Source organism: Colletotrichum abscissum (genome assembly GCF_030869225.1).
Source record: "Colletotrichum abscissum strain IMI 504890 chromosome Unknown Scaffold_79.1, whole genome shotgun sequence".
In the NCBI taxonomy this organism is placed as follows: Eukaryota; Fungi; Ascomycota; class Sordariomycetes; order Glomerellales; family Glomerellaceae; genus Colletotrichum; species Colletotrichum abscissum.
The window spans coordinates 1-27,343 of NW_026850524.1; the positions used below are offsets into that span (position 1 = coordinate 1).

The 27,343-nt window shown below is 52.8% G+C and overlaps 10 protein-coding genes across 10 annotated transcripts; 6 read left to right on the forward strand and 4 right to left on the reverse strand.

Annotated features, from left to right (window-relative positions):
* Positions 1–1,823: 1,823 nt before the first annotated feature.
* On the reverse strand, positions 1,824–2,558 carry CABS01_15998 (uncharacterized protein; the record flags this gene model as incomplete). Its single annotated transcript, XM_060549330.1, has 1 exon — positions 1,824–2,558. One exon carries the CDS (start codon positions 2,556–2,558, stop codon positions 1,824–1,826), a length of 735 nt encoding a protein of 244 aa, XP_060390718.1.
* Positions 2,559–2,942: 384 nt separating this feature from the next.
* CABS01_15999 (uncharacterized protein) lies at positions 2,943–3,173 on the forward strand (the record flags this gene model as incomplete). Its single annotated transcript, XM_060549331.1, has 1 exon — positions 2,943–3,173. One exon carries the CDS (start codon positions 2,943–2,945, stop codon positions 3,171–3,173), a length of 231 nt encoding a protein of 76 aa, XP_060390719.1.
* Positions 3,174–3,491: 318 nt separating this feature from the next.
* Positions 3,492–3,725, reverse strand: CABS01_16000 (uncharacterized protein; the record flags this gene model as incomplete). Its single annotated transcript, XM_060549332.1, has 1 exon — positions 3,492–3,725. One exon carries the CDS (start codon positions 3,723–3,725, stop codon positions 3,492–3,494), a length of 234 nt encoding a protein of 77 aa, XP_060390720.1.
* Positions 3,726–5,566: 1,841 nt separating this feature from the next.
* On the reverse strand, positions 5,567–5,737 carry CABS01_16001 (uncharacterized protein; the record flags this gene model as incomplete). Its single annotated transcript, XM_060549333.1, has 1 exon — positions 5,567–5,737. The coding sequence occupies one exon, from the start codon at positions 5,735–5,737 to the stop codon at positions 5,567–5,569; it is 171 nt and encodes a 56-aa protein (XP_060390721.1).
* Positions 5,738–6,965: 1,228 nt separating this feature from the next.
* On the forward strand, positions 6,966–8,323 carry CABS01_16002 (guanine nucleotide-binding protein alpha-3 subunit; the record flags this gene model as incomplete). The annotated part of the gene is made up of 6 exons (XM_060549334.1): positions 6,966–7,089; positions 7,160–7,505; positions 7,567–7,695; positions 7,752–7,881; positions 7,935–8,173; positions 8,224–8,323. The coding sequence occupies 6 exons, from the start codon at positions 6,966–6,968 to the stop codon at positions 8,321–8,323; spliced, it is 1,068 nt and encodes a 355-aa protein (XP_060390722.1).
* Positions 8,324–13,385: 5,062 nt separating this feature from the next.
* CABS01_16003 (glycogen phosphorylase) lies at positions 13,386–16,584 on the forward strand (the record flags this gene model as incomplete). Its single annotated transcript, XM_060549335.1, has 6 exons — positions 13,386–13,551; positions 13,862–14,182; positions 14,244–14,509; positions 14,562–15,991; positions 16,047–16,119; positions 16,177–16,584. The coding sequence occupies 6 exons, from the start codon at positions 13,386–13,388 to the stop codon at positions 16,582–16,584; spliced, it is 2,664 nt and encodes an 887-aa protein (XP_060390723.1).
* A 1,654-nt stretch (positions 16,585–18,238) lies between these two features.
* CABS01_16004 (uncharacterized protein) lies at positions 18,239–19,314 on the forward strand (the record flags this gene model as incomplete). Its single annotated transcript, XM_060549336.1, has 4 exons — positions 18,239–18,303; positions 18,436–18,522; positions 18,893–19,112; positions 19,162–19,314. 4 exons carry the CDS (start codon positions 18,239–18,241, stop codon positions 19,312–19,314), a joined length of 525 nt encoding a protein of 174 aa, XP_060390724.1.
* A 3,013-nt stretch (positions 19,315–22,327) lies between these two features.
* CABS01_16005 (uncharacterized protein) lies at positions 22,328–22,669 on the reverse strand (the record flags this gene model as incomplete). Its single annotated transcript, XM_060549337.1, has 1 exon — positions 22,328–22,669. The coding sequence occupies one exon, from the start codon at positions 22,667–22,669 to the stop codon at positions 22,328–22,330; it is 342 nt and encodes a 113-aa protein (XP_060390725.1).
* Positions 22,670–23,067: 398 nt separating this feature from the next.
* CABS01_16006 (uncharacterized protein) lies at positions 23,068–23,784 on the forward strand (the record flags this gene model as incomplete). Its single annotated transcript, XM_060549338.1, has 1 exon — positions 23,068–23,784. One exon carries the CDS (start codon positions 23,068–23,070, stop codon positions 23,782–23,784), a length of 717 nt encoding a protein of 238 aa, XP_060390726.1.
* A 138-nt stretch (positions 23,785–23,922) lies between these two features.
* CABS01_16007 (uncharacterized protein) lies at positions 23,923–25,326 on the forward strand (the record flags this gene model as incomplete). Its single annotated transcript, XM_060549339.1, has 6 exons — positions 23,923–24,026; positions 24,114–24,243; positions 24,316–24,459; positions 24,518–24,874; positions 24,930–25,192; positions 25,251–25,326. The coding sequence occupies 6 exons, from the start codon at positions 23,923–23,925 to the stop codon at positions 25,324–25,326; spliced, it is 1,074 nt and encodes a 357-aa protein (XP_060390727.1).
* Positions 25,327–27,343: the final 2,017 nt, after the last annotated feature.

Consider the following 27,343-nt stretch of genomic DNA (forward strand, 5'->3'; position numbering starts at 1 on the left):
CAGGAAAGCGCGTTTTGATTATCAGATTTGAAGGTGTCATTGCCTGTGGGCAGCCTGGTGTGTCAGCTCGTGAGAACACAACGGCCCAAAACCTGAGGGGCAGCCAATCATGCGCCTTGCGGTCCTCCGTTCGTCCCAGAGTTGAAAAAAGATCTCATCACCTGAATAGAACAAAAAAGTTTCTCGACTCCTCAACGGCAGAATGCGATCAGAATGAAATAAAACAAAAAAACAGAGTCAGAACTCCGTGATGTGGGCAAAAAACATTACTCAGGGATATAGGGGGCTCCTCATGAGATGACGTGAAACAATCAGGACACCCACGGAAAAGCCCAGCACACCCTTTTTTCGACTGTTTAACGTGTGGGACACGTTGCCAATGAAGTCGGGAAGGCCATTCGCCTGAACTTGCCGGCTTGGCTGAAGATATTCCAGAACAACCAGACCTGTTGTCCGTCGGAGTCCGGATGTTAGACGTTGGCCAACACCGGGAAGCTTTTGAAGGGTCGACCCTAAGACGACCGAGGGCACTATCCGATCAACTCACCACCCATACACTTTTGTTAAGATGCTAGTAAACATTTCGACGCAGCTTCCAGAAGCCGAGAATGCCCCTGTTTGGAGAACATACTGGTCCCGGATATCATGAAACAGGTCTTTCTAACGATATCGTCGAGGTGTATATGGCGATTTTGGGTACAGCATTATTCATCTTCGGCCGTTTCCATTGCCCATGGAGCCAGAACGAACACCTCGACCGCATTGCCAATTTCAATTGGCCACGTTTGGGGTCCATTTCCCAGCTGCTGTTGAGAGGTTTGTATAAGTTGCCGGTCAAAGAGTGGGCCGTTGTCGCCAAGTCGGACTTTGAAAAACTTCATCGGAGAATGTCCTGCATCCCGGGCTGACGTGCCTGGCTAAAACAGCAGACCAGCCGGCTGAGCGCCGAGCAGAGGCATGAAAGCTGGACATGCGCCGGCGAAAGGCACGGCGTCCACCTAAGTCGACGTGCATCGGGCCTTGTCTGCTTCAGAAAGCTGATAAGAAAGTCTGGCAGGGGATTCTGATGAGAGTATACATATCGCTGACGAAAGTATTCAGGTGTAAGGCTTGCTCGGATGAAGATCTTATCAGACAGCCCTTCAGTCGTGCCGCCTCAATGGCATGGCGCGCGCCCCCGAATCCGTTTTCAAATATGATTACGGCGCTTGAGAATTACTGCCCTGGCCGGCCGAGAGCAACGACGCACGTGGAATAGCTGGAAGTAGCTCTGGCCTCGCACTTAAGATCCGACGACCTCGAAATTGTGAAAGCAAGGTCTACTCACTGTTGAGCATCAATCACACAGGTGCTCAATGGCGAGCCGGACCGTTTGGTTGTTTGGTGAATGACCCATGTCTGTGTGTCTGGCCCTTCAAACTGGTCAGAGAAGATGAGACTTGATGCCTCCTTCTCCCACGTGTGCTCCCTGCTAATATCTGTTCCAAAGGGCCTGTGAACCGCCAGGCCATTGACGCTAGCCGATTGGGCAAGGCGCTCAGAGGATACTCATCTTGAGCCCAATCAGGGTCGATTTTCTGACGAAAGCGTGAGTGAGACCAGGGTTGTCCTGTCATCAAGGCAAGCGGCCGATGCCCCTGCAACGCTTGAGAGGTATTTGGTCGGGCTTGACACGAAAACAGCCTGGAGAACTCATACGGCAGAGTTGCCGTGAAATGTGGAATGCCGTCACGACACAGGAGCGTAGTCGGCCATTAAGCTTATGTCGGTATTAAAACCCTTTCCTCTGTCAAGGGACTAGACTGGCGTTGAGAGAAAGAGGATCAGACATTGGCGTAGTTCAGAGGGTCCCAACTTAGAACTTCTCGTGCAACCTCGTACAACCGGTAGCTGGTAGCCTCATCATGTGGGATTGAGGCACAAATGGTGACCTGCGGCTTGATGGCCTCCAACTTCCAAGGCGAAGGTGCAGCCTCATATTGAGGTGAGAAGCGCCAAGAGCCAGGATGGGGCTGCAGCCAGGCTGGAATTCGAGCAGCGACGAAAGTGCCCAAAGCGTGTATAAGGTTTTCGTGGTCCGAATTCTGTGCGTCCGACTTGGATATGGTCAATTGCCGTGCTATTCCTATACCCCTGCCCCAGTGCTTCATGAGGAGAGTCTGGGCACCGTGTAACAGCAGACAGTTAGGGCCGGAAAACCGTCTCTTTGAAAGTCGTTTGGGAGGATCGAGGGGGTGAGGTCTATGGCTTGTCGAGCAATTGAGTTGCCGAGTCCTGGCATGGTGGAACACTGCGACGTTGGAACGTGGCCAGTAGTCCGCAGGGCAACTAGACGGGAAACCGGTCAAACGATGACAGAAGGTTTGTGACCTGTTGTATTTGCGCTCGCAAGCGCATCGTAACCGTAGCATCGCCGACGTTCTGGCCGCGTGCAGCTTCCAGGTTCCGCCTCGCCTATGTACATTTGTGACTCGTGAGCGAGATGGGTTGCATTCCTCGGTGTGATGCGGGGCGGTGACCGAAGCAGTTGGTATGTAGTTGAGGATCAACCCGTACATGGCAAGCCAGCCGATGCTGGATGGGTAGATCTGCACAGTCAACTGGCAAAAAAGAAGCCCGGACTCACGCCACAGACGCCTAGTCGGCGGGTAGAGGTTATCCGTCTTTTCTGCTCAAACTGTAGCTTCGGGATTAAATGACTGAATGCCACTTGGCTCGTCATTGATGGCGGTCATTTGCTCTTAGCCCCCCTCAGGTTGAGGCTTGAGGATTCGTTGCAGCCAGAAAGAAGGAGATCGATCATTGCTGAGCCGTGAAGCTTCATGCCGGGGTTCGCCAAGAAAAAGTCGGCATTTGCATCGCATGTTGCGAACTTGCGGGTGGGACTGTTCCCTGTTTGTTTTTGTAGTGAAGCGGTAACTTCATCCAATATCAATTGTCCAATGGTGCAGCGAAGGGATGTTCTATCGACAAACCAACTTATCGAAATGTTGGCGGGCACGCGGGTCGGGATCAGACTGGGGGCGGTGGAGGGTCATTACTCGGGAGTGATGACTGAAACACTTGTTCCATCGCCTAGCCCCCTCTTCCGTTCAGTCTGCAAAAGACGGCGCTCGCTCGTCGACAGCGTCTGGGGCTGCCGGATGCGGAGACGCGTTGCCGGGCGCGGCTGAATCCTGCGTGACTTTCCAGGATGGGCCGAATTTCTCAGGGCCCAAGAACATATAAGGAAGGTCTAGACAATATCAAGATCCGTATCCGTCCGTACTTTGAAGCTTATAGCATCTCCCGCTTCTGTTGGGGAATGGTGTGGAGAGAGAGAGTGAGAGAGAAAGAGCGAGCGGAAGTCATCCGGAGAGAAATAAATATTAATTGTTCGGGGCAGACTGAACCATTGGAAAAAAAAGAGCACGGGGATAGTCAACACAAGAGAATTCTGAGCTCGAGAGAAGAATGCAGCAGGATTCAAGACGTGTGATCTACAATGGTGCCTACCTCACTAGTTGACGGACACACAAAGTAAGGCAAAGAAAGTGCAGGTTCCGGTAATCTGGATTGTGGCAGGAGACTACATCCGGGTGCAGATACCGATCGGGTCGGGCGGGAATGGGAAAGTGAGAAGAGAGGGCAATACCTTCTCCTTCGGTCCATAGGCACTGAGGCAGTAGCAGAAGATTCGGGAGCCGCCTGAAAGCATGAGGTGTTCCATTGCAAGTGCGAACCATGGGGCGGTAAGGGTGACAGCAATTTGATTTGAGGATGAAATTTTTCTGTTGTATTGCGGAACGAGGATGCCCTTCTCAGAGGCGGAACCTTGTCTGATGGACTCGCGTTGTCGGATGGACGGACACTTGGTGCAGGCTCGATTTGCAGAGTGCCTGGTACCTACTGCAAAGCCCAAGTGCAGACCAAGACCAAGACCAAGACGTGGTGGGATGAGAGGCACGCACGTGGACCTTGATTCAAAAAAGGTTGAGGCCAGGAGCATGGCCCATTAAACTTTGCACTTTGCCTTTTGCTATATCTGTATCCGTACGGAGTAGGTACTCCTGGTAATAGCGTATGCCATGCCGTGCCTCAGCTTAGATGGACAAGCTGCCCCTTGCTCAAATTTCCAATTTCCAATTGCTTCATCATTTTCTTCCAAGTCTCCGATTGCCTGATGCCTTATTCTATGTCGTATAAACCTTAGGCCCTCCCCAATGACCCCATTACTGCTAAGCCCGGCTGCCTCACATATTACGCACGATCGGGGGCCGCCTGGGGGAGATGTCAAATAATCACAATTGATCAAAAGGGATGAGAACAAGCGCCAGTTCAGCCGGGATTGGCAAGAACAACAAGGAGCAGAAAATATCCCGAAATGCCTGGAGAGATGAGAAATCGGTACGTACCGTGAGCCGTGAATATCTGTGAGAGCTTGACTTGACCGGGGTCAACCAGGGTGTGCGCCCAATGAAAGTGATTTAAATGCCATGCATGCGGCAGAGGGAAGAGACTAAAACGAGTGGAGCTGCCCGCTGGTCTGTCCTTAGTGCTACCGCCAGTAATACCTAGGCTGTTACGGAGTACTCAAGTCGAGAAGGAGAGCTCCTACCCGCTCTTTCCTCTGCTCTGCTCTTGCCCCAATAGCAGCAACCTGAGACTGCAAGTCCCTAGGTACCTGCCTCAACCACTTGCCAAGTATCTTCTCATGCTTACCTAAGATTAGCTTACTTCACCTGCCTTATGAGGTAGATTGAAGGAAAGCCCGTGTCAACTCTCGAGAACTTGTCCACACTCCACAGGCGTGATAACCTGCCTTGTTCTCACGATGATAAGCCACTCGAGATATTTACGCCTGCCGTTCGAGCAAGGTGTTTCTTATCACCCTCAACTCCCCGAACCTCGAAGCCCTGGCCCATCATCAGCAGCTCATGCCTTGCACCCGAAGGTTGTCAAGCTTGTTCAACCTGTGCCATGTGCTAGTCCCAAACATCCCGTCCACCATCAAGTCACAAGTGGCAGATGCCTCCATTCACCTCAAATACATCCGCTCAGAAGCAGTCAACTGGCGTTCAACTGTGCTTCAAAAAGCCGAGCAAAGGACGTGGGCAACTATGTACCTAACTACATTGCCTTAGGTACATCCGTACCTGTCTGTTCTCCTCCCGCCACACGCCGCAACCTCGCACGTCTCTGTCTATACACCATCAGCACTGCATACCTCTCCCGGCAACTCCCTGCTCGGCCTGTTCCCCCTCCAGCAGGCCAAGACCTGTCCAGGTCAATTGAAGAAGCTGTCCGCGGATGGCATAGGCCGAGTCCGCCCCGTCCACACACATACACACACACACACACACACATACAATCTCTCTATCCTCTCTCCCACGTTCATATTCGTACAGACACACTCACTCACAGCACAAGAGACATGGCCCATATATCCTTGAGGTACCTAGGTATCCCGATCCATACACCACACGCGCACCCGCGCCCCGCCGCCCTGGCCTTGCCTTGCCAACTTTGCTAGGGCCTGCTGCACCACTCACCTACTCCGTAAGTCTGCGCTGGGAACGTGTCCCTGTCACCCATGCCGCACCTGAGGAGTGAGCACTGAGGATCGAGGGACCCCGACGGGAAGGGAGGGCGGGTGGTTGGTGTCTGGGCTGAATGGATCCCAGGTCTGATTGTCTGAGCTGACTGCGTATGGGATTGGGGGACGTGTGTGTGCGTGTGTGTGCCTTGCCTCGCCCATTTCTCCCCGTCTCTCTCTGGCTCCGGTCCTCTCACTCTCACTTCTTGCAGTCAGTGCCTTAAGTACATCGTGAGGTCAGAGGTAGCGGCAGAGGTATCCGTATCCGTAAATTCCAGTGCAGAGGTACCTGGTCATCGAGACCGCTGCTTCTCGCAACTCCACGAGTCCAGCCTGCCCGCCACTAGCATCAACTTTACACTTTCCCGCACAACAGAATTCCTTTTCCTTTTACCCACACCTGCTCTCCTCACTGGCCCTCGCCTCCCCTCCAACTCAGTTTCCAGTCTTCCGTCCAGCTTTTCTTTTTCCGATCTCCCTCACAGTTCACTCCCCTTCGTCACTTGACAGATCAGATCCGAACCGCCAGTACGGCCTGATCTCTTCTCTCATTGATTGATTCCCTGGGCCGAACGCGCTTTCTTGTCACACCCAGGCTGTCTACGGTCTACGTTGCTGTCATCACCTTCCATTCCCAAACTACCGTCTCTCTCTGATCTCAGTCTTACAAGGCTCAGGTCTCCAGGCCTCCTCCCCATATTGCCATACCTTATACCCACCCACCCGGGGGCACCTCTCACACAGCACGCTCCTTCGCTGCCAAGGTACTCCCAAAGGTACCCAAAGGTGTCGCTCTCGGTACCAAAGGTACATCGGTGCTTACCTTAGCTTGGGCCCGTACTCAATTGCACTTACCCGCCCGCCTGTCGAGGTCCTGGTGATACCCACATTTATTCCTCCGACACTGTCCTTGCCCGCCTTCCCGGTCGCACTCTCGTCTTCCGTCCTTCGCTACCCATCTCCCTCGACAGCTCCCGCCCATCCCCGATCTTCAGGGTCGTCGCTCATCATCCGTCCATCCTCAGTCCGTCCGAAAAACAATCATAACAACTTACCGCTCTCGCTTTCGATCCTAGCCGTCGCTGCGTCCTCTCTCGAAGCCTTTTGATCCGAAACGCCTACGTTACCGCCGAGTCCTCCGCCGACCGAACGATCATCACTACCAATCGACGACAACGCCCTGCGATCCATCTCAGTCTCGCCATTAATTCTCACCTCGTCAGCCTTATCTGATACTACTATGGGCATTTAACGTGCATCCATTCGGGATCTCACGCGCGGTTAAATCATTTCGAAGGCTCCTTGAGCCCTGCACTCGAACATTTAACGCACCCAAATCCCATCATTACTCCCATCAGCGGCTCAACCGAAGCCCCGGCCTCTTTCAAAAATGGGTGCCTGTATGAGCTCAAACAACGAGGAGGTGGAACAGAAAAAGAAGAGTCAGGCAATCGATCGACAGCTGGAAGAGGACTCGAAGAGGTTACGCCGGGAATGCAAGATTCTTCTCCTCGGTAGGTTTTGATACCAGAGTCCATTCCTACAGGATCTTGAGATGGACCTAGCTTGCTGACAACCATGCAGGATCCGGAGAAAGTGGTAAATCCACGATAGTGAAGCAGATGAAGATTATCCATCTGAAAGGCTACTCCGAAGATGAACTGTATAACTACCGCCCCACCGTGTTCAAGAACCTGGTGGAATGCGCAAAAGCGGTGATCCAGGCTATGCGACAATTCGATATCGAACCGGTAATCGAAGAGAACAAGGCGTATGCCACCTTCCTTATGGAATACACAGCCGAATCTGGCCCCCAAGCACATATCGATCCCCAGATTGGAATCGCCATCCAGTCAATATGGAGCGATCCCGCGAGGGAACAGCTCATGGAGAGGCAGACTGAGTTCTACTTGATGGATTCTGCAGAATAGTAAGTGTACCCAATTGGATGTAGCATGCCAGTGCAAGAAGTGCTAACGAGATGTCATCAGCTTCTTCCAAGAGGTCATGCGGATCGTAGCACCAGACTACCTCCCGAACGAAATGGATGTTCTCAGAGCCAGAACGAAGACAACTGGTATCTACGAGACAAGATTTCAGATGGGCCAACTCAGCATACAGTGAGGCTTTGTGATTGACTGTGCGCGTACCTCACAATTACTGACGATTTCTGCAGCATGTTCGATGTTGGCGGTCAAAGAAGCGAAAGAAAGAAGTGGATTCACTGCTTCGAAAATGTCACTTCAATTATCTTCTGCGTTGCCCTTAGCGAGTACGACCAAGTTTTGCTGGAGGAGAGCAGTCAGGTATCCCTCGAAGCCATATCCCCCCCCTCAATACTTTGCGCTAACGACCGCAGAACCGAATGATGGAAAGTCTACTGTTGTTTGACTCGGTGGTGAACTCGAGGTGGTTTATGCGCACCAGTATTATTCTGTTCCTGAATAAGGTGGATATCTTCAAGCAGAAGCTTGGACGTTCACCACTGGGCAATTACTTCCCAGACTACTCGGGCGGTAACGACGTCAACAAGGCAGCCAAGTATCTCCTCTGGAGGTTCAACCAGGTCAACCGAGCACACCTCAACCTGTATCCCCAGTAAGTGAAAGCGTCATTGTTTCGGTGGGCGGGGGCTAATCCAACTGTAGCCTGACTCAAGCAACCGACACATCCAACATCCGATTGGTGTTTGCGGCCGTCAAGGAGACGATCCTCAACAACGCTCTTAGGGACTCTGGCATCCTATAAACCGCCAGTCGCCTCGGCTACAAATTTTCCTTAATGTTTAGGTTCATCTCCTCTGTTGCGGGTCAGCGTTTTATAGCATTGCCGGGCGTTGTGGGCGGCACCTCGTTTGGACGGCGTTCACTCTGGTTTACACGCTCGCTTGCGATACGACACGGGTGCGAGCGAATCGTCGGTTAGTGCCTCGACTTGAGAACAGCACGGCACGACAATTCCTTTTCCATTTGCATCACGGAACCAATCGCTTGAAGATGGACATTTGCAACCGGTTGCTGCCCGCCTACGCGAGATACACCGGGTTACTGTGGTGGAAGAGATGCCCATGTGAAAGCGTTTCTGGGACGAAAAGCACGCCATGGGTTGGAGTATGGTATGGGAAACGGGAAATTCAAAGATGATGTGATGAATTGGCCGTTCGTTTTCTTTTGTCTCTGTTTTGGGATGATGCTCGAAACTTGGGAAAGCGACAGCATCTACCCCGTTGGAAGCGGTAGCGTATGGGCCTGATTGATAGCTGGAGAGAGTTGCGACAGCTAAATGAAGCACATCTCTATATGCGAACCATTCGTGTGCCAGGAACGTGCCAGTACGCTGTGTTTACGCAACTCATGGATGTTCAAAGAGCTCATTCCAGATTCCTAGTATGGATAGAGAAGGGGGTTGGTCGTGGGAAACAACAGCGAGGATGAGGGAGATGGATCTCATGAGAAAGAGAAGAAGAAAAACCCCGCAAAACGCTGGCTTGAGGCTTCGCGATCGCGGCAGATGATGTTCTTTTCTTTTTCCGTTACTTGTACACTATATCGTCTTAATCAACGCAAGGCTGTGTGTGCGCTGCTGGAAGCGGCCGCATCTTTTATTCTCACTTTATTTGTTTCGCTATGGCTGACTTTGTTTGATGTGGTGAGATTTGGCATTGAAGCCTTGTGGGGGGGGGGGGGGGGGGGGGGCGGGGGGGGGGGGGGGGAGAAAAACAACAAAAAAAAAAATATAATGGGGGGGGGGTAGATAAATTGCTGTTTTTTTGGGGGGGCGGTGATGCTAGAGGATGGGGGGGGGGGGGGGGGGAGGGCGGGGGGGGGGGGGCCAGGGGTGTTGGGCTATGATAGCTACCAAAACCGAATATGATATCAGGAGGTGATCCGTAAATCTGTGCTATCTTCAGTGGGCCTTGATAGTCAAGGATTAGATAATGAGAGAGAGAGAGAGAGAGAGAGAGAGAGAAAGATGTTGTGCTGTGTGGGTAGGGACTAGGAATATCAGGTCGTAATGCTTTTTGCTGTGGACTTTTTCTTTTCCGGGGTTGATGGGAATTTGGCAGGATGATAGATTACCTATTACATTGCATTCCGACTAGGGAGGTGAGTGAGCTGGCCCAAGTCTTAGTACCTAAGCATCCAAGGTAAGGAAGGTAGTGTGTCAGTCCCAATCATGTCGTGCTCGCTTTTGATGTCTTGGTTCCGTTGGACGACAGGAAAGGTGGGGGGGGGGGGGGGGGGGGGGGGGGGGGGGGGTGGTGGGGGGTGGGGGGGAGGGGGCCCCTTGTGAAAGGGGGGGGGGGGGGTGTTTTATAATTTTTGAAAAAGGAGGGGAGAAGAAAAAACCCACCGAGGTACAAAGGGGGGAGGGGGGGGGGGGGGTGGGGCGCGGAGGGGGGGAAGAGAGCTGTCTGATGCATGTTGATGGAGACATGGCCCGTATTCGAAGAGGTTGGGGGGGTTGTTTATCAGACTTTTGAAGAATGCAGCTGAAGAACAAACCCACCCGAGGAACATACGGAGTATGGAGTACGGATACTGCCTAGGTAAGGAAAAAAGGAAGGAAGCGGTGGGGCGGAGCTGGAGAGAGAGAGTCGCAAACGGGATGTTCGGCGAGGGCGGAGAGGTTCTCATCCTCTTCCCCCGTCATTGTTCATGATCCAACTGTAAAGCTATCTATCTATCTGCCCCGGGCGATGAAGTTGGCGCCGGTGTCAAGAAGGAGTCCTCTTGTTGTGGAACTCGGAGAGTACCTAATGAGGGGGAGTCGGCTGGGGGTTGGTGAATCACCATGTTTCCCTCACTAAGGCCAAATGGGAAAAAAAGATCAAAATCTACGGAGACCTACGCCGTCCCGTTAAGCAACGTGTGAAGGAGCAGGAGATACATTCGTAGGCCGGACAGCCGTGGGCGAGCTTACGGCGTTACCGGGGTGCTGGCATTCTTCGTATGTCCCGCACTCCGCCCATCCGCACCCGGGAGGCGACTTGCAGCTGGAATGGCGGGAAGCGTCAAGGTAACGGATGCCGGCATGCCGTGGGCAACGAGAAGAACGTTGGTTGCTGGAGGGACAGTTGGTGTCAAAGATGGTCGGAAAAAATTCTGCCATCCCTTGGGCATTGGAGGAATTGGGATATGCTTATTTGCACGATGCGGTTTCCGGCAGGCTTGGGACGGTTTTCAGCTTGTGGTGAGTATCTACATAGGTAGGTAAAATGAGTGAGTGGTTGAGTCAGCGGCACAAGGTATCATCGTGAGAGCTGAGAGCAGACTCAGACTCAGGTAAGGTGTATTTCAGCAGAAGTGCGCAATTTGGTGTGGATGCATCTTTTACTGGGTCCCCTTGAACCTTCTTTCCCTCCTTTTCGGATTGCCTATTTCGGGGGTTGCGGTTTGGTTGGTCCCGTCACAATCTGACCATACTCTCAGATCCTGATATCTCGTCCTGCCTTGTTTTGTATCTGGTGGACTCCCCTCCCTGTGGCTGCGACCTTCTCTTTCCTTGGAGTCAAATCGTCGAGAAAAAGTGATGGAGTAATGAATGGTGATACCAAGACATGGAGGGAGGCACAAGGCACGACATGTATCGGTCTGGGATGAACATTCCGGGGGACGCTGGTCCTACCTTGCCTTAGGTCACCTTCCCCACGTTCACCAGGTGTAAGGTAAGGTAGGTATTTTGGTGTTAGTCTGCCGCCCATTGCTTTTCTGATGCACCGCAGCATCACTAGACCGGCGGCTGCCGCAGTCGCACCAAATGGTGTCTTTGGGGCTGCATAAGCTTGATGAGGTTCCTGATAGGTCGCTAAGGTATCGGTAGTAATACGCCACATCAATTGGGCAATGGAGTCTTCACCGCGTCCTGACCGACATCTTCTCTTCACCGCAGTGGGATGGGATGGGTTGGTTGGCCGTTTCCCTTCCGTCTCATCAGCAGCATCATGATGTGCTGGGCCCTCGACAACACAGACCTTCCATGGAGAAGATCGGAAGAGCTACCCTATTCCCAATTACTTTTAACTTCCGAGCCTAAGCTTTAACATCACGGATAGTTAGGTAGGCTCGAGAAGTAAGCCAAGGTCTGCGACATTGTATAAACCGTTGTTGGGGTTGCGCTTGCCCACTCACCGTGCGTCACACAAGTCACCCCGCATTGAATCGCAGCAGTTCGGATACCTTAGCTCGAGGCACCAAAAAACGAGCTACGGCCCATCCAATGAATGATTCCTGTCCAGCTTCGCCTGCTGTCGACTGGCTACTGCTTTGAGGTTTCTCGCCAACCTTTTGCAATGCCGCAAGATGAGGTCATATCAGGTGGTTTCTTTCTTCCCCTGGCAGTGAATTATCCATCTCCTTAGGATTCTCGCTGTCCCATGGCACCCGGTCTAGAAACAGACCAGGGGGGTGGCCCAGCATAAACCCAAACATGCTGACGGATGGGGAACCGGACAGGGAAAATGGGGCTCAATAGCTCCAGAGGTCCATCGCGTCTTCACTGGTGTGTGCGGGTTGTCAGATCAGCCCCAATAAAAAAAGTAGTCTGGCCTCTCTAGACCTCAACTCTCAGACCGTGGACCTTGGAACAATGCTGGATCTGTCTGGCACTTCTGGGAAGACAGTGCCACATTTGTTGGCTCGGTACCTTCAGCGAGAAACTGGCGCATTCTGGGCAAGAAGATCAGGAAAATACCTGAAAGCACCTCATGCGTGTACCAACACATTACATTCTGTCCGCATATAGCAACCAGACCATGCCACTCTCACTGCCCATGCCCCAGGCCCCGTGTTCCATACCTCCCGTCTCCATCGCCATGTAAGAAGGCAGGTAGCAAGTAGCAATTGCCAACCTCAGCAATCCATTGGGACTGACTGACTGCCTTTACCTCCTTGCCTAGGCATGTTGCTACCTCCCTACCCACCCTGCACTGCACAGCAGGTAGGCAGGTACTTTGCACAACGAATGGGGGAGCTGCTTCTGCTCCTACTTCTCCTTGCCCTTTGTCCATCGGGTACGGTCGTCCGTTGCATGCCATGCCCGAGGGGAAGTAGCTACCTTAATAGAGATGCTCCGTACCTACCTCACCTCGACTTGCCCGTCTCTCTCTCTCTTCCTCTTGATAAGTGTCCCACCATCCCCCTCCTCCTCTTCTTGACCTTTTGACCTCTCCTTCTACTGAACCCCTCCTCCCCCATCTTCCCCTCTCTTCTTCCAACTCGCAAAGCTCCCAGTGCACCTTGTAGGAGGTCTCCCATCATCCATTGGTAACCTCGCCTCTACCAAGCTTCTTTGGCATCGTAGAGCTATCAGCATCTCCTACATCGTCTCCGACGGCCCCTTTGCAGACAACCTCACCTCGAGAACGCTATTGAACCTTCGGTCCTTCAGCAAAGCTCGTCCGCCAGCTTTGCCAACCTTTCAGCCGAGACGCTTCGTTCGCGTTGAGCTGAGTACGAATCCCGGCCGCGAGTGGTGTGGACTGAGCTTCAGGCACCGCCAAACACCCCGCTCTTCTCCCCACTAACATCCTGGGCCTGTCCTGTACGTCCCGTTCGCTCCGCCCGTCAAAACAGTCTGGACCTCCTCCTGATCCTCCGTCGCCTCCCCCTCGTTTCTCGCCCGTCACGTACGACCGAGTGATGTTTCGATTTCCGCATTCTTGTTCCTCGTATTCTCCGAGGGAGGGGTTCTCTAGCATAGCTAACTGAACGTGTTTTGACAGTTCCCTAGGCCAGTTCGAGGACTTGATCGAGCCAATTGACTCCCCAGTTCACCACCACTTTATTCCATCGTACGACAGCTACTCAAAATGTCGGCAGCTACGGAAGAGCGCCTCCCTGTGCGGGAGCGTCGCCCCTCGACGAGCGCCCCCATTGTTGATATCCAGGGCTCTGTCGGCCCGGCCGGCATTTCGCGCCCCAAGCACAAGAGAACTTTCACCGGTTTCGGTGCTGGAGAGATCAAGAGCGTTGAGGGTGAGTTTCTTCTCTTTTCTCCATTCAATTGCATGACTTCCGGGGGAGGGGGGGGGGGGGGGGCAGACGCCATGTGCTTGCCAGCTTCCGAAAGATGTGGGCGAGCGAGCTCTCGCGCAGCTCTCGTGGAGCTTGGAGGGGCAGCTACTCAGCCCGGGCCCAAGTACCCCGCACTGATCGTCGCGAGCTCCATCACGCCACACTAGGGTCCAGTAGCTTCGTTTTCCCCTGCTACGCATCCTCACTTGCACCAATGTTACAACCAAATGCAATGCCAACATCGGATCACAAGCTAATGGCCTCTGAACAGCTTCCATCCCCGAGCCTCAGCGCGAGGCTTGGTCCAAAGCCCAAGGCGGCCCTTTCAAGACAAAGGATGAGTTCGAAAAGGAGGTCGTTCGCCACGTCGAGACCACTTTGGCTCGCAGCATGTTCAACTGCGACGAGACGGCGGCCTACTCCGCCGCCAGTTTGGCCTTCCGTGACCGTCTGGTCAAGCAGTGGAACAAGACTCAGCAGCGCCAGACTACTGTGGACGGAAAGCGTGTCTACTACTTCTCTCTCGAGTTCCTTATGGGCCGTGCCCTCGACAATGCCATGTTGAACGTTGGCTTGAAGGACGTTGCCAAGGGTGAGTTACAAGGAAGCACCGAGTCATGTTTGGACTATGTGATGCTAATGTTGTGGCACAGCTGGTCTTGATGACCTTGGTTTCCGCATCGAGGACGTGATCGAGCAGGAGCATGACGCTGCTCTTGGAAACGGTGGCCTGGGTCGTTTGGCTGCTTGCTTCCTCGACAGTCTTGCGTCTCTCAACTTCCCTGCCTGGGGCTATGGCTTGAGATACAGATACGGTATCTTCAAGCAGGAGATTATCGATGGTTACCAAGTTGAGGTGCCCGACTACTGGCTTGACTTCAACCCCTGGGAGTTCCCCCGTCACGATGTTACTGTCGATGTGAGTAATGTAGAGTGAAATTGGTTTCGAACGACTGCTGACCATCCTCAAGATCCAATTCTTCGGCCACGTCACAAAGTCGACAGACTCAAACGGCAAGACCATCGCCAGCTGGGAGGGTGGTGAGACGGTCACCGCCGTGGCATACGACGTCCCCATCCCGGGATACGCTACCCCTTCGACCAACAACCTGCGTTTGTGGTCCAGTAAGGCTGCTAGCGGAGAGTTCGATTTCCAAAAGTTCAACAATGGTGAGTACGAGAGCTCAGTTGCCGACCAGCAGCGCGCCGAGACGATCAGCGCGGTTCTGTACCCCAACGACAACCTTGAACGTGGAAAGGAGCTTCGTCTGAAGCAGCAGTACTTCTGGTGTGCTGCCTCTCTTTACGACATCGTTCGTCGCTTCAAGAAGTCCAAGCGCCCCTGGAGAGAGTTTCCCGATCAGGTCGCCATCCAGCTGAACGACACTCACCCTACTTTGGCGATTGTTGAGCTTCAGCGCATCCTGATTGATCTGGAGAAGCTTGAGTGGGATGAGGCATGGAACATTGTCACTGCCACCTTTGGCTACACCAACCACACAGTCTTGCCCGAGGCTCTGGAGAAGTGGCCCGTCGGTTTGGTCCAGCACTTGCTCCCTAGACACTTGCAGATTATCTACGACATCAACCTCTTCTTCCTTCAGAGCGTCGAGAAGATGTTCCCCAACGACCGCGAAATCCTCAGCAGGGTCTCGATCATAGAAGAGTCGCAGCCCAAGATGGTGCGCATGGCGTACCTGGCAATTGTCGGTTCCCACAAGGTCAACGGTGTAGCTGAGCTGCACTCTGATCTCATCAAAACAACAATTTTCAAGGACTTTGTCAACATCTATGGCCCTGACAAGTTCACCAACGTCACCAACGGCATTACCCCGAGACGTTGGTTGCACCAGGCCAACCCTCGCCTGTCTGACCTCATTGCGTCCAAGACTGGTGGCAACTACGACTTCCTGAAGGACCTGACAAAGTTGAACCAGCTTGAGCTCAGCGTCAACGACAAGGAGTTCCGCAAGGAGTGGGCCGAGATCAAGTACGCCAACAAGGTCCGCCTCGCTAAGTACATCAAGACCACAACAGGCGTCAGCGTCAACCCTGCGGCGCTTTTTGACGTACAAGTCAAGCGTATCCACGAGTACAAGCGTCAGCAGCTCAACATCTTTGGTGTCATCCACCGCTACCTTTCCCTCAAGGCCATGTCGCCGGAGGACCGGAAGAAGGTTGCTCCCCGTGTTTCCATCTTTGGAGGAAAGGCGGCACCTGGCTACTGGATGGCCAAGCAAATCATTCACTTGGTCAACAGTGTTGGTTCAGTAGTCAACAATGACGAGGAAATCGGCGACCTGCTCAAGGTTATCTACCTGGAGGACTACAATGTCAGCAAGGCAGAGATGATCATTCCCGCGTCTGACCTGAGCGAGCACATCTCCACTGCCGGTACTGAGTAAGTGAACCACTGTCATCAACGCCTACGGCGTCCTGGCTAACGTGTTATGCAGGGCATCTGGTACGAGTAACATGAAGTTTGTTCTCAATGGCGGCTTGATTATCGGCACGTGCGACGGCGCCAACGTAAGTGAACCCGAGGGGATGGAACTGGCTGGACGATCGTTTCTAACACTAGCCTAGATTGAGATCACCCGTGAGATTGGCGAGAACAACATTTTCCTCTTTGGCAACCTTGCCGAGGATGTGGAAGATCTCCGCCACGCGCACAACTACGGAACCCACTCGATTGATGAGAACCTTGCAAAGGTCTTCTCTGCCATTGACAGTGGCAGATTCGGCTCCGTGTCTGATTTCCACGCGCTAGTCTCGGCCGTCCGTGACCACGGAGACTACTACTTGGTATCAGACGACTTCAACAGCTACATTGAGACGCACCACCTTGTCGATGAGGCGTACAAGAACCAAGAAGAGTGGATCACAAAGTCCATTACCAGTGTAGCTCGTATGGGCTTCTTCAGCAGTGATCGCTGCATCAACGAGTATGCCGAGGAGATCTGGAATGTCGAGCCTCTTAAGGTCGAGGACTAGGTAGACTAGACTAAAGCGCTACAAAGACAAGACCCAGACGGCGTGAAGTGACCTAGAGGGGGGATGGCTGGGCAGGCGTGTACGGAACCGAGTACCTATGGCACTATTGCACACGAAACTCTTGCAGAAGGCGGGGCTTATAAGGAACAGTGCTAGATAATATCTTTCTTTTGTATAGTTTTTATGAGAATGCCCCAAGACTGGTGTCCGCAACGATTGAAACCATGCTCAGTAATGTGTGGACTGGGTGTGAAGTGAGCATGCGTGTTGTCTTATTTTTCCAGATGACTCAGCATTCAAGGTAGCAGCAAATGGTTATTGTTTTTTGGAACGGCCTCGAACGGCGACCATTGTTGGAAACGGAGCAGGGTGACAAGGGCAATTGCAACGTGAACGTTTCGACAAGGGAAGCGGAAACAATGGGGCGCCTGTTTTGCTTCACTGACGTCACTATGCGGCAATGTGGACGTCGTCCACAGTGACCAAGGGGAAAGAGGAAAAGGACGACAGGCCAGGCAGGACCCCTCGCTCTGTCCATTGCTCCAAGGGGTACCTTTCTCTGGGACGGATCGATTCCGGGTACTACTTCCAAGCTTCCGGCAAAAGGACGCGACTCCGCGTCCGCGAGAAAATGGCGGTCAAGGATCATACCTAGAGGGAGGGAGGGGGGAGAGGGATCTAGAGTCAACTTTTCATCCTTCCCGGACACTCATCGCTGATCAGCAAAAAAAAAGTGTTCTGGAACTTTGGAAGGGGCTTCCTGTGTCCCCAATTGTGCCAATCCGAACCCGAAGCACTTGTGCAGAGTCTTCCAGACTTGCTTGGTTCGGCACCCCGCGGGCTGATGAGCAGGCGGCGAGTAAGCAGTTTGCGTACAAGTTTCCTTGCGTGCTCTGTGCGAAACAATGGAAACAAGTTTAAAGAAGACAATTTGGCTGCGTGCTGTATGTGCGTGTATTCGAAGAAAGAAAGAAAAAAAAGGGTGTGTGCATTTGGGTTGGCCGACCGCCTGCCGGTGTACGTCTCCGTATGGGGCGTAAGACAACACCGATCCGTTACGGCATGTCGGCAGCGAGTGAGATTGGTCCGGGGGACAACCTCCGGGGAAGGAGGTCAGGTTTATATTGGGTTGAATGCTGTCGTCATCTTTGCGAATGTGGGAAAAGTCGAGACCCTGCTTTTCCTTTGCTGCTACTCTTTTTTTTTTTTTTTTTTTTTGGTGGTGTACCAAGGGACCAACTCAAAGCCAGCCCTGCTGGAGCCTGGGAGAGCAAAGACTGGAGGAGAGGTGCCTAATGACATCAGAGGAACGAGAGGTACGAATGCTGGCCCTTGTTAGGTCCCTGATTCCGGCATTCCCCCCCTTTATCCATCTGTCAAAACGGTATGAACCGGCCGGCATCGAAGAGACTGTTCATCTCGCCGAGTAAAGGAACACGCTGGCGGGTAAACCATGGTACGCCGAGAGCAGAGCCATGGCCTTCGGCAGAGCAATACGCGTGCGGAATGTGATTTTGGCTTCAGGGCCGCATTCTCATGTTGAGGAAACGATTCGTGCAAAGGGGTCATGTTGTTGGCATGCACTGATTCTGGTCTCGGAAGAGAATCGTCAGACGGCCGGCCACCTTGAGTATGTGGTTAATGGAGGAACCTCATGGCCTTTAGCGCTAGTTTCGCACCGGCCGGGAGCTTAGACAACATCGGCCGCAACGCCGGCTCGTGAGCTTGCCCTGGTGGTGAATGCTTCTCTAGATCACGGAACAGAAGCGTCGTTTGGAATAGTTTGACGAATCAGCGTGTTGACAGGTCCAAATGAACGGGATGATCTTCGATACACATGAACGAGTTCAGGGTCCAGAGGATGAAGGGTCCTTGGACCGTGTGTGCTCGTGTTCCCACCATTTCATCCTTTTCTGGTACACCTGCTGGCTGCATGAGGTAGGGACAGAGTTGGAGGGTCCTTTTCGTACATTCTCCCGCCTCGCGCTGCACCGCGCCGTTTTCTTCTTCTCTGCGGCTCGGATTAGCATCACCAAACGGATTACACACAGGTTGACCCCTGGAGGTTCCCGGCAGGATGGGTCCAATTCGAGATCCATCACAGCGAAGCCAGGGCACAATATGCCAAAAGTTGTACGCATGTCACCCTCAGAGTTCCTGGGAAGCTTCTGAGTCCCGGGTGGGATGGTGCTGCTTGTCATGATCTTACTCCATCATGACGGATCCGAAAGGTAATTGTTGACTCGAAGGTGTCCACTCTGCAACCACACAAGCAAACCAATGTCGCCGCTATGCATCTGTACCTGAGCTGGCCGAGAATGGTAGCCGAATATTGTAAATCCACGTGTCGCGTCTGGTGGGTGCACGCTGTGGGCGATGAATTGCGAATGTGGTTCCGTTATCTCAATCGCCGGGACAGTCTGGAGATCGAGCGCATGACTTGGTACAAGCATGTCAAAACCGGTTCTTGTCGAGCATCCCAGATTGTCATTGACAATTCCATCCCAATGGTGGTGAATCGAGATCTGGTACCACAATCAACTCGAAAAGGGCTTAGACTCATTCATTGTTTTTCAGCGTCGTTTGTATCGAGAATATGGAGAGGAAAAGTTATGCAGAGAGGTGTTACCCGTTCCCGTGCCGCAAAAGGGCTTGATGGGATCCATACCGTATTCTCTCCCTCGGAGCCCAATCAATGCGGCCGGACGTTTGTCCAGCTACAGCAGGTAATGCGCTGAATTGGGCATGTTCAGGCCAGTCTAGAACATGCGGCTACTGTAGTCGGGGAAGCCCCGTGACGGGAATTTTGGGCTACCGCAGTTGCTTTGCGGCGGTCACACGGATTCTATACCGCTGGGGAGGATAAGGAGGGGCGTGTTATGTGCGCTGGGTGAGCTGTGTGACGGACCGTTTTCTCGATTCTCGATCTTCGCCTGCGAAGTCGATGTTGGGTGAGGGAGGAGACTGGGAGGGACTGGAACCATGGATCGAATAGCGTTATTGCCGGGGTAGTCTCCTGCTCCCTGCAAGACGGTGCGAAAGGTACGGCAAACGTGTTAGTGCTTAGGGAAGTCGTCGACGTTTCGGGGCGCTAGAAACTCGGACAGTGAGCGGCTAGTATTCCATTGCACGCTAAGCTGACAGGATGGCCTCGACGGGGAGAGCAGGGGCGGCTGTACTTGTGGTCTCTGGAGTTTGGATTAGCGGGACGGATCACAGACACACCCCTCCCCAGCCCGCCAACGCGACACGACACAGGAAGGTTTCCATACCCCAGCACCATCTCGATGCGATCTCAAAATGACGTCAGAGGTTGGGGGTGCTTTTCGTGGTGGTTTTCACACCTAGCCCCTCTGATGCGCCTGGCACCTGGGTGCCGTACGGAGTAGTGCAGTGGAAGGAAGAGCTTTCGGATGGATGCGTTCGCCGCGATGTAGCCTGGGCTCCTCTATATGCATCTCGATATCAGATACGAATACATAGCTTATCGGATCAGGCCGCTAAGGAATCCACTGTCGAGGTTGGTCAAGGGAGGATGATGCTAGAAGTATGCGGGATGAATGATTATACCAGATTGCACATGTGCGCGCATGCACAAGCGGCGGAAGTATCGCGTTGCGGATGGCAAATCTGATCTGGCATGGGAATTGGATGTGCACCTGAGGATTATGCTCCTGCGACAGAGTTCGAGCCTCCGTGAGAAGGAGGTATGGTGTCTTGAATCCATGATGCTGGTAATTCGACATTTGCATCGACCGGTGGTGCAAGGTGCTTGGTCGTGCTTGGTGCAAGGGCATGATTGATGGGGAACGGGGGAGGAGAATACTGTAACTGAGGTAGGGGTGCCAGTAGAAAAATGGAAGAGAAGTTGGGGGCTACCCTAATTGGAACCGTTTGAGGTTCACCGTATCTTGAGGCTGGGGTTTCTCGATGTTCGATGGTAAAATTCCCCGTGGTGTTTGGATGAAGGGAGGAGCAAAACGGCAATTGAGCGATTTGGACGGGAAACGGCAGAAGTGCCTTTGAGAAAAACATGGCATTTTGGCAAGACAGGTGGGCAATCTCCCGTTGGCGTGCCTTCTGACTGCTCATGGGTGTCCTATGCTCCCGCAAGGGGCGCGGGAAGGTGAGGATGAAGATTGGACCGTCAGGGAAGGAACCACGAACTAGTAGCTGCCAGTTGTGTTATCGCAGTCGCAGTGGCAACTTCAAGGCAGGCACGGCGGGCAGGCCAAGACCATCATCGTCGATCTGTTATTGCTGGACGTTCCCAGATATTCCACGATTGCGCATCCGTACCTCAAGGTGGTAAGGTACACTAGAACTTCATGCTGATACTTCACCGTTGCCTTCCCTGCCGCGGGTTCACCGACCAGTTGTCCAACGAACGTTTTGATTTGCTATCTCGCAACTGCCCTGCCGCTAGGATAAAACAAGCCAGACCATGCCGTCCGGTCTTGGGATTGAAAAGTTATGTGACCTGCGACCGGCTGGAGCGGTGCCTTGTCTAAATTCATCATTATCAAAAAACGGAGCTACCTAGAAACGTCTTCTCCTGTCCATCTTGTCTGAGTTGCGCGTTGAACAAGATCTTGTTTTCCACGGCACCGTACTATGGAAGGAGGGATTCCCAAGCTCGGCCCGTGGTGAGCTGAAAGTGAAATTGGCGGTGCCGCTGATGCTCAGGCCATTCCATGAAGCCCCTTTTGTGACAGGTCAACCTTTGGTGTTGTCTCTCGGTCATTTTTCAGATATCTCGCAGCAATACTCCCGTCGTCTCATGTTATTACCAGCCGCTCCCAAAACAGCGATCCACAAAGACCGAGGCTCGCGGTAAGAGACAACATACGCAACATCACACAGTCATAAGTTCAGCCTCATCTTGACTTGTTTCTCCTCGAACCTACGAGATCGAATCGGAAAGTAAGTCTCTCTGCTTCTGGTGTATGAACTCACGAGTCATCCCGGACATTATGCTCCTCTCCGTGGTTGTTGTCGCCGTTGCCGTCGTCTCATCTCAGTCTTGGTCAACTCCTTTTTACTTGGTCACCTGTGACTTGTTGGTTAGTCTGGTAATTGTGCATATTTCAGTACCTTACCTTAGTACCTGGCATAGTTGCCGTCCCCATCTAACCTGTCCTTCTGTCCAGTTAGACCTTCTGTAGTCTGTACACATACTTATGTAGCCTGCTTATTACCTGACCTTGCCCGGGCCTTCCCATCCACTGTGCCCGCCTTGTACATGGAAGGCACCGTTAACGCCTGCAAGTTCTCGGTTCAACAGAGAAACACCCCTTCCCGCCAGTAACATTCATCCGTAACCCGCCTGCCTTGATATATCATTGGACAGGAAAATAGCGCCGGGGGTAGAGCAAGGTACAGACATCCCTGTCTTGTCTTCACTCCGACGCTTACCGTGCAAGCTCTTCCGTCTTTGACGCTGGGTTCAATGTTACTTCCAGAGCCAGCCATTGTCTCTCCGTCTTCTGGCCGAATTGTGCACACCCCTCTCCCCTATGTCTTTCCTACGCCAGGTAGCTATCCTCTCCCACTCACTCAGTCGCGCCTTGTAGGAAGTATTGAAAAGTCCTTTCCCCCTTCAGTATTGCTCTTATGTATTGCTTGCCTCTTCCCTTCCTCGCATTTCTCGCCCGAATCAATTCTGAGTATATATCTGTCTCTTACCCCCAAAGCTCACATTCACGTCCAAAGGTTTCTTAAGGAGAGCCACTCCCCGAAAGTCTCATACGCGTCCTTGCCTCCATCTATCGACAGGTGTTGTTGTGCATCCACCCTCCAGCGGCATCCTCAGCTTCACCGTAGCAGCGAACGAGAGACGAGAACGACGACCTGATCGACACTTGTGCGGATTTGCTACCTGCATTCCCCACGTGCGCCCGCCACTCGTGCGCCCATCACCGCGGCCACCATTCGGTTTGAGCTTTCGTGCCCGGACTTGATCCCGAAGAGACTCAGAGAAAAATAAAAATAAAAAAAAGAGAGAGAACGCGAACCGCTTTGGATAGACAAAAAGAAGAGGGAAATACTTCAAAAGATAGAAAAAGAGCATCGCCGAGATCTTCATCTCTGTAAGTGAGCAAGCCTCCCAATAGCCTGCATGTCATTGCCCGGGGAATATTTTGAACATCCCCTACTGTTCCTCATCATCATACTTCCCCCTTGCACCGAAAGTTCCCCCGTTCTTGTACTATAATGCTACCGCCTGCGCCGTCTACGGCATGGTTAATTATGGAATTGGACGCCCTTTGCACCCAAAGTCGACAGCACCGGAAGGGCAAAAAACGGAATATGCATAGGCAAAAACGGCGAATGACGAAGGAGGGGGAACAGAACATGGAGGATGGGGAGAAAAACCAGATTCTTGTCCCGCTATTGCTGTCGCCCCCTAGCTGCATTCGCTACCATTTACAGTACTCTGTGCTGCGTACTGCTTGCTTCCCTGCAAGAAAAGAAGTCTCGCTAATGCTGTTGCCACATTGTTCAGGTTGCTCCGGATCCCATACCACGTTGAGTATCCCAGAAAAGGCCCAAAGGCAGAAGCAAAAGGAGAAGGAGACACAGAAGCAGCAGGTACCTGAAGGCAGTCCAGCCATACGTACGAAGTACCCCCAACGACAGCGGAGGACAAAACGGAGAAAGAGACGTGCGCTCACTCGCTGCCCACGCTTCCACCTACCCCGCTGCCCTTTTTGCAACTCCCACGCCCTCACGCCCACACATCCCACGCCCACCGTCCCACGTCCCACGTCCCATACGGCCACAGTCCACAGTCCACCGTCTACGACCAGCCAGCGAGCGACCTTCTCCTCCCAGCCCAAGAATCCACGTCCCAGAACCAGGCCTAAGACCAGGACCGCCCCGCCGAACAGCCACCCCTCCAGCGCGCAACAAATCCTTGAGCTCGCTCCCCCGCCGTCGCTGCATCTCTTTCAAATCCAGCCGACTCCCGCTCTCTTGTTGCCTTTCCATACACGCGCCAGACCAGACGGAAAGCTACCCATCGCACACCTCACATACCGCAAAACCTCTCCTTCGAATTCCCTCACCTCGTTCAAATTCGAGCTGATCATCGAGCCTGTCTCTCGCTCATCACAGCAGAACCGTCAGCAGAAGCACAACTTGACCCGTCGATCTCCCGGCTGTCGTCTTTTTACTCCACCACCCCTCATCATTCTTTAATCCTCCCCGCCGTACGACGACCAATTTCCATCCTTCCCCTCGATCGGTCTCCCTCTCTCTCTCTCTTCCTCCCCCCTCCAGCCGCTCAATCCGAAAATTCAATCCTCTTCGATCAGGTAGATCGACCATCACACGAAAATGGCCGAATTCGTTAGAGCACAAATTTTCGGTACTACCTTTGAGATCACCTCGAGGTACTCGGACTTGCAACCCGTTGGTATGGGAGCCTTCGGTCTCGTTTGGTTAGTCTGAGAAAATACCATCCATCGCAACGAGCGCTCGTTGCGACCATCTATCCGTGCTGGCTGACACGTCTTCTTCGCTCGCAGCTCCGCCCGTGACCAACTTACCAACCAGAATGTTGCCGTCAAGAAGATTATGAAGCCCTTCAGCACTCCCGTTCTCGCTAAGCGAACATACCGTGAGCTGAAGCTGCTCAAGCACTTGAGACATGAGAACGTACGTTTGGTCCCGCCTTTGCCTGCCTCTCTTCATAATCAGTCTAGTCGACGTGCGCTGATATCCACCTAGGTCATCTCTCTCAGTGATATCTTCATTTCCCCTCTTGAGGACATCTACTTCGTCACAGAGCTTCTCGGCACCGACTTGCACAGACTGCTCACCTCCAGACCTCTCGAAAAGCAGTTCATTCAGTATTTCCTTTACCAGATCATGGTAAGCCCCGCCCCCTCACCGGAATCCTCTCCGACACCCGAATTGACATGGTTTACAGCGCGGCCTGAAATACGTCCACTCTGCTGGTGTAGTCCACCGTGATTTGAAGCCCAGCAACATTCTCGTCAACGAGAACTGCGACTTGAAGATTTGCGACTTCGGTCTCGCCCGTATTCAGGACCCCCAGATGACTGGTTACGTCTCGACGAGATATTACCGCGCTCCCGAGATCATGCTCACATGGCAAAAGTACGACGTTGAGGTCGACATCTGGAGTGCGGGATGCATTTTCGCCGAGATGTTGGAGGGCAAGCCTCTGTTCCCCGGCAAGGACCACGTCAACCAGTTCTCCATTATCACCGAGCTTCTCGGTACTCCTCCCGACGATGTCATCAACGGCATTGCCAGTGAAAACGTGAGTTGATGCAGAGCCGAAGCGATGATTAGTTTGCCTACTGACACGGACCTAGACCCTCCGATTCGTCAAGTCCCTGCCCAAGCGCGAAAGGCAACCCTTGAAGAACAAGTTCAAGAACGCCGACCCCTCCGCCATTGACCTCTTGGAGAGAATGCTGGTCTTTGATCCCAAGAAGCGGATAACGGCGACTGAGGCGCTCTCGCACGACTACCTTGCTCCCTACCACGACCCCTCTGACGAGCCCGTCGCCGAGGAGAAGTTCGACTGGAGTTTCAACGATGCTGATTTGCCCGTAGACACGTGGAAGATCATGATGTAAGCCACTATCATTAAGGTTTTCATGAAGGACTTGCTAACGAAGTACTCTTTGCAGGTACTCCGAGATACTCGACTACCACAACGTGGATGCGTCTGCGCAACAGATGGAAGAGCAGTTTAACGCACAATAGATGAGGGAGTTCAGGGGCGGAGCGAGGATAAATAGGAGAAGGGGGGGCTATGATACCACGCAAAACCAGAACGGCACGTGTTTCCAGTACATTCGCACGCAATCATGGTGTTCGGAAGAGGGGATCGGTTATTGTAACGTTGACAATGCAAAGGGCCAACAGTATACGCGATATAAAGGAATGGCATGCATCTTGGAGGTGTTTTTCTCTTTTTCATCATCTTGTTCCAACAAATGTTTCCTTTTCCTGGATCTCCAGGTTCTGTTAGAATAAAGTCCGCGGCATAGGGCATAGCGACAAGCTGACAATGGGCTTCGAGGCCCCGATTACGAGGACTTGCTTTACCAACCAGGATGACGGCCGCTCTCCGGGATACTTGAATATGGGATGCCCTTTGCAAATTGGAGGTATGGATGAATTCGGGCGTAATAGCAGAAAATGACTTGGCAGATCGCAACTGAAGAGAACGAAAAGAAAGAGAAAAAAAAGAAATCCTTCAGGGATAGCCAAGGCTTGTGATCTACCTCTACCTAACGACAACCAAAGCGACCCAAACGGATGATGATCCCAAGAGGGTACCTACTCGGAGACGATTGTGGCTTGAGGTGTGGTTGAGTACTAGGAACGTACAGACCACCGCCACGGGACGTGTGGCTTACTGTGTGGCCTCAGCCACATGATACGAGAGTGTGGCTGCCATTTTGCCACAATTCGTTGCAGTTAGGATGGTCATACGGAGCGGAACTCTATCTCGATAAGTTTCACTGTGACATTTACGTTGACTGCAAGGAAAATCATTCCATGATAGTCAGAAGGAGAAATAGGTGAGTGACACCTAAGGTGAGATTCAAGGGGCGGGCGGGCGGCACACTCCGCGCGGTGAGAAGGTGGTGGGGGATGGTGATTTGACAGGAGAGAGGAGGAGGAGGAGAAATCCCATCTCATGCAATGCAGGACACGCTGGCGGTGCTTGAGGTTAAGGTGAGATGAGGTTTGGGGTTTCCGGTAAGGGAGGGAAGGGTTGACGTGGTGTTTTTGCCTCTCCGACTTTTTGGTCGCTTCCGCCGAGGTAGTCAGTCATGTACTGGGTTCATCGGTAGGAGACTAGGAGTTGACTCCGGGTTGTTTTCAGTTGAGTACCTACGCCTTATGGGTGGCTTTTGCGATGTTGCTGGGGCAAAAAAAAAGGTTTATTGATTTGCAGGCTCAAAGTTTGGCTTCTTTGGCACGTTGTTCACACCACCTTTCTCTCACCGTTTATCTGTCGTGGTCGGAGAGTTGAGGTAATACCGGTACACCACACACACGGTTCAAAGTGAGGTCGTCTTGAGAAGGGGTAGCACGGGAACCGAAGTAGCGGGAAGAAGCAAAGTGGTGAGTTGTGAAATCGTGATCGATTGATTGATGGGACGTGCCATGGAGACGTGGTCGGTGCTTTTTCCCATCGGTGCATGGTTGACGTGTCTGTGGTGGACCACACGACCGGACCACAGACTTCGATGTCCGGCGCTTGGCGCTAGGCTGGTTAGGGGACGCGGGAGGTTTTGAGATGGATGTTGAAAGTCTGGTAGATAACGAGTGTCTACACAGTCTGCTTGGCTACTTTGTTCTTGGTGAGAAACAGTTTGATGTTGTCGTCGTGGTTTATCTGTTGTGACAAGCAAGGACTGACGATGATATCCACTTAGAGCGAGGGGTGTTGGATGTCTCCGCGATGCTAAGACTTGTGAGTTTCCCAGCCAGACTTTGTGGCTGTAGCAGAATGTCAAAGAACGATTCAAGATGGCAATCAAATTTCAATCAGTATATACTTGTCACGATGCTGAGTACATATGTCTGCGTGTGCGTGACAGCGTGCATTTCCAAAAGAGTAACGTATCTTGCTACGTACACTTGGAGTGGCATTTCTCGAACCGGGGCCACGCGGGGTTACCGTAGTCGCCTTTTTCCCCCTTGAGCCCGTGTTCTGGCTATTTTTCTTTTCCCCTCCTCCCCCCCATTGTTCTCGAACATCGCT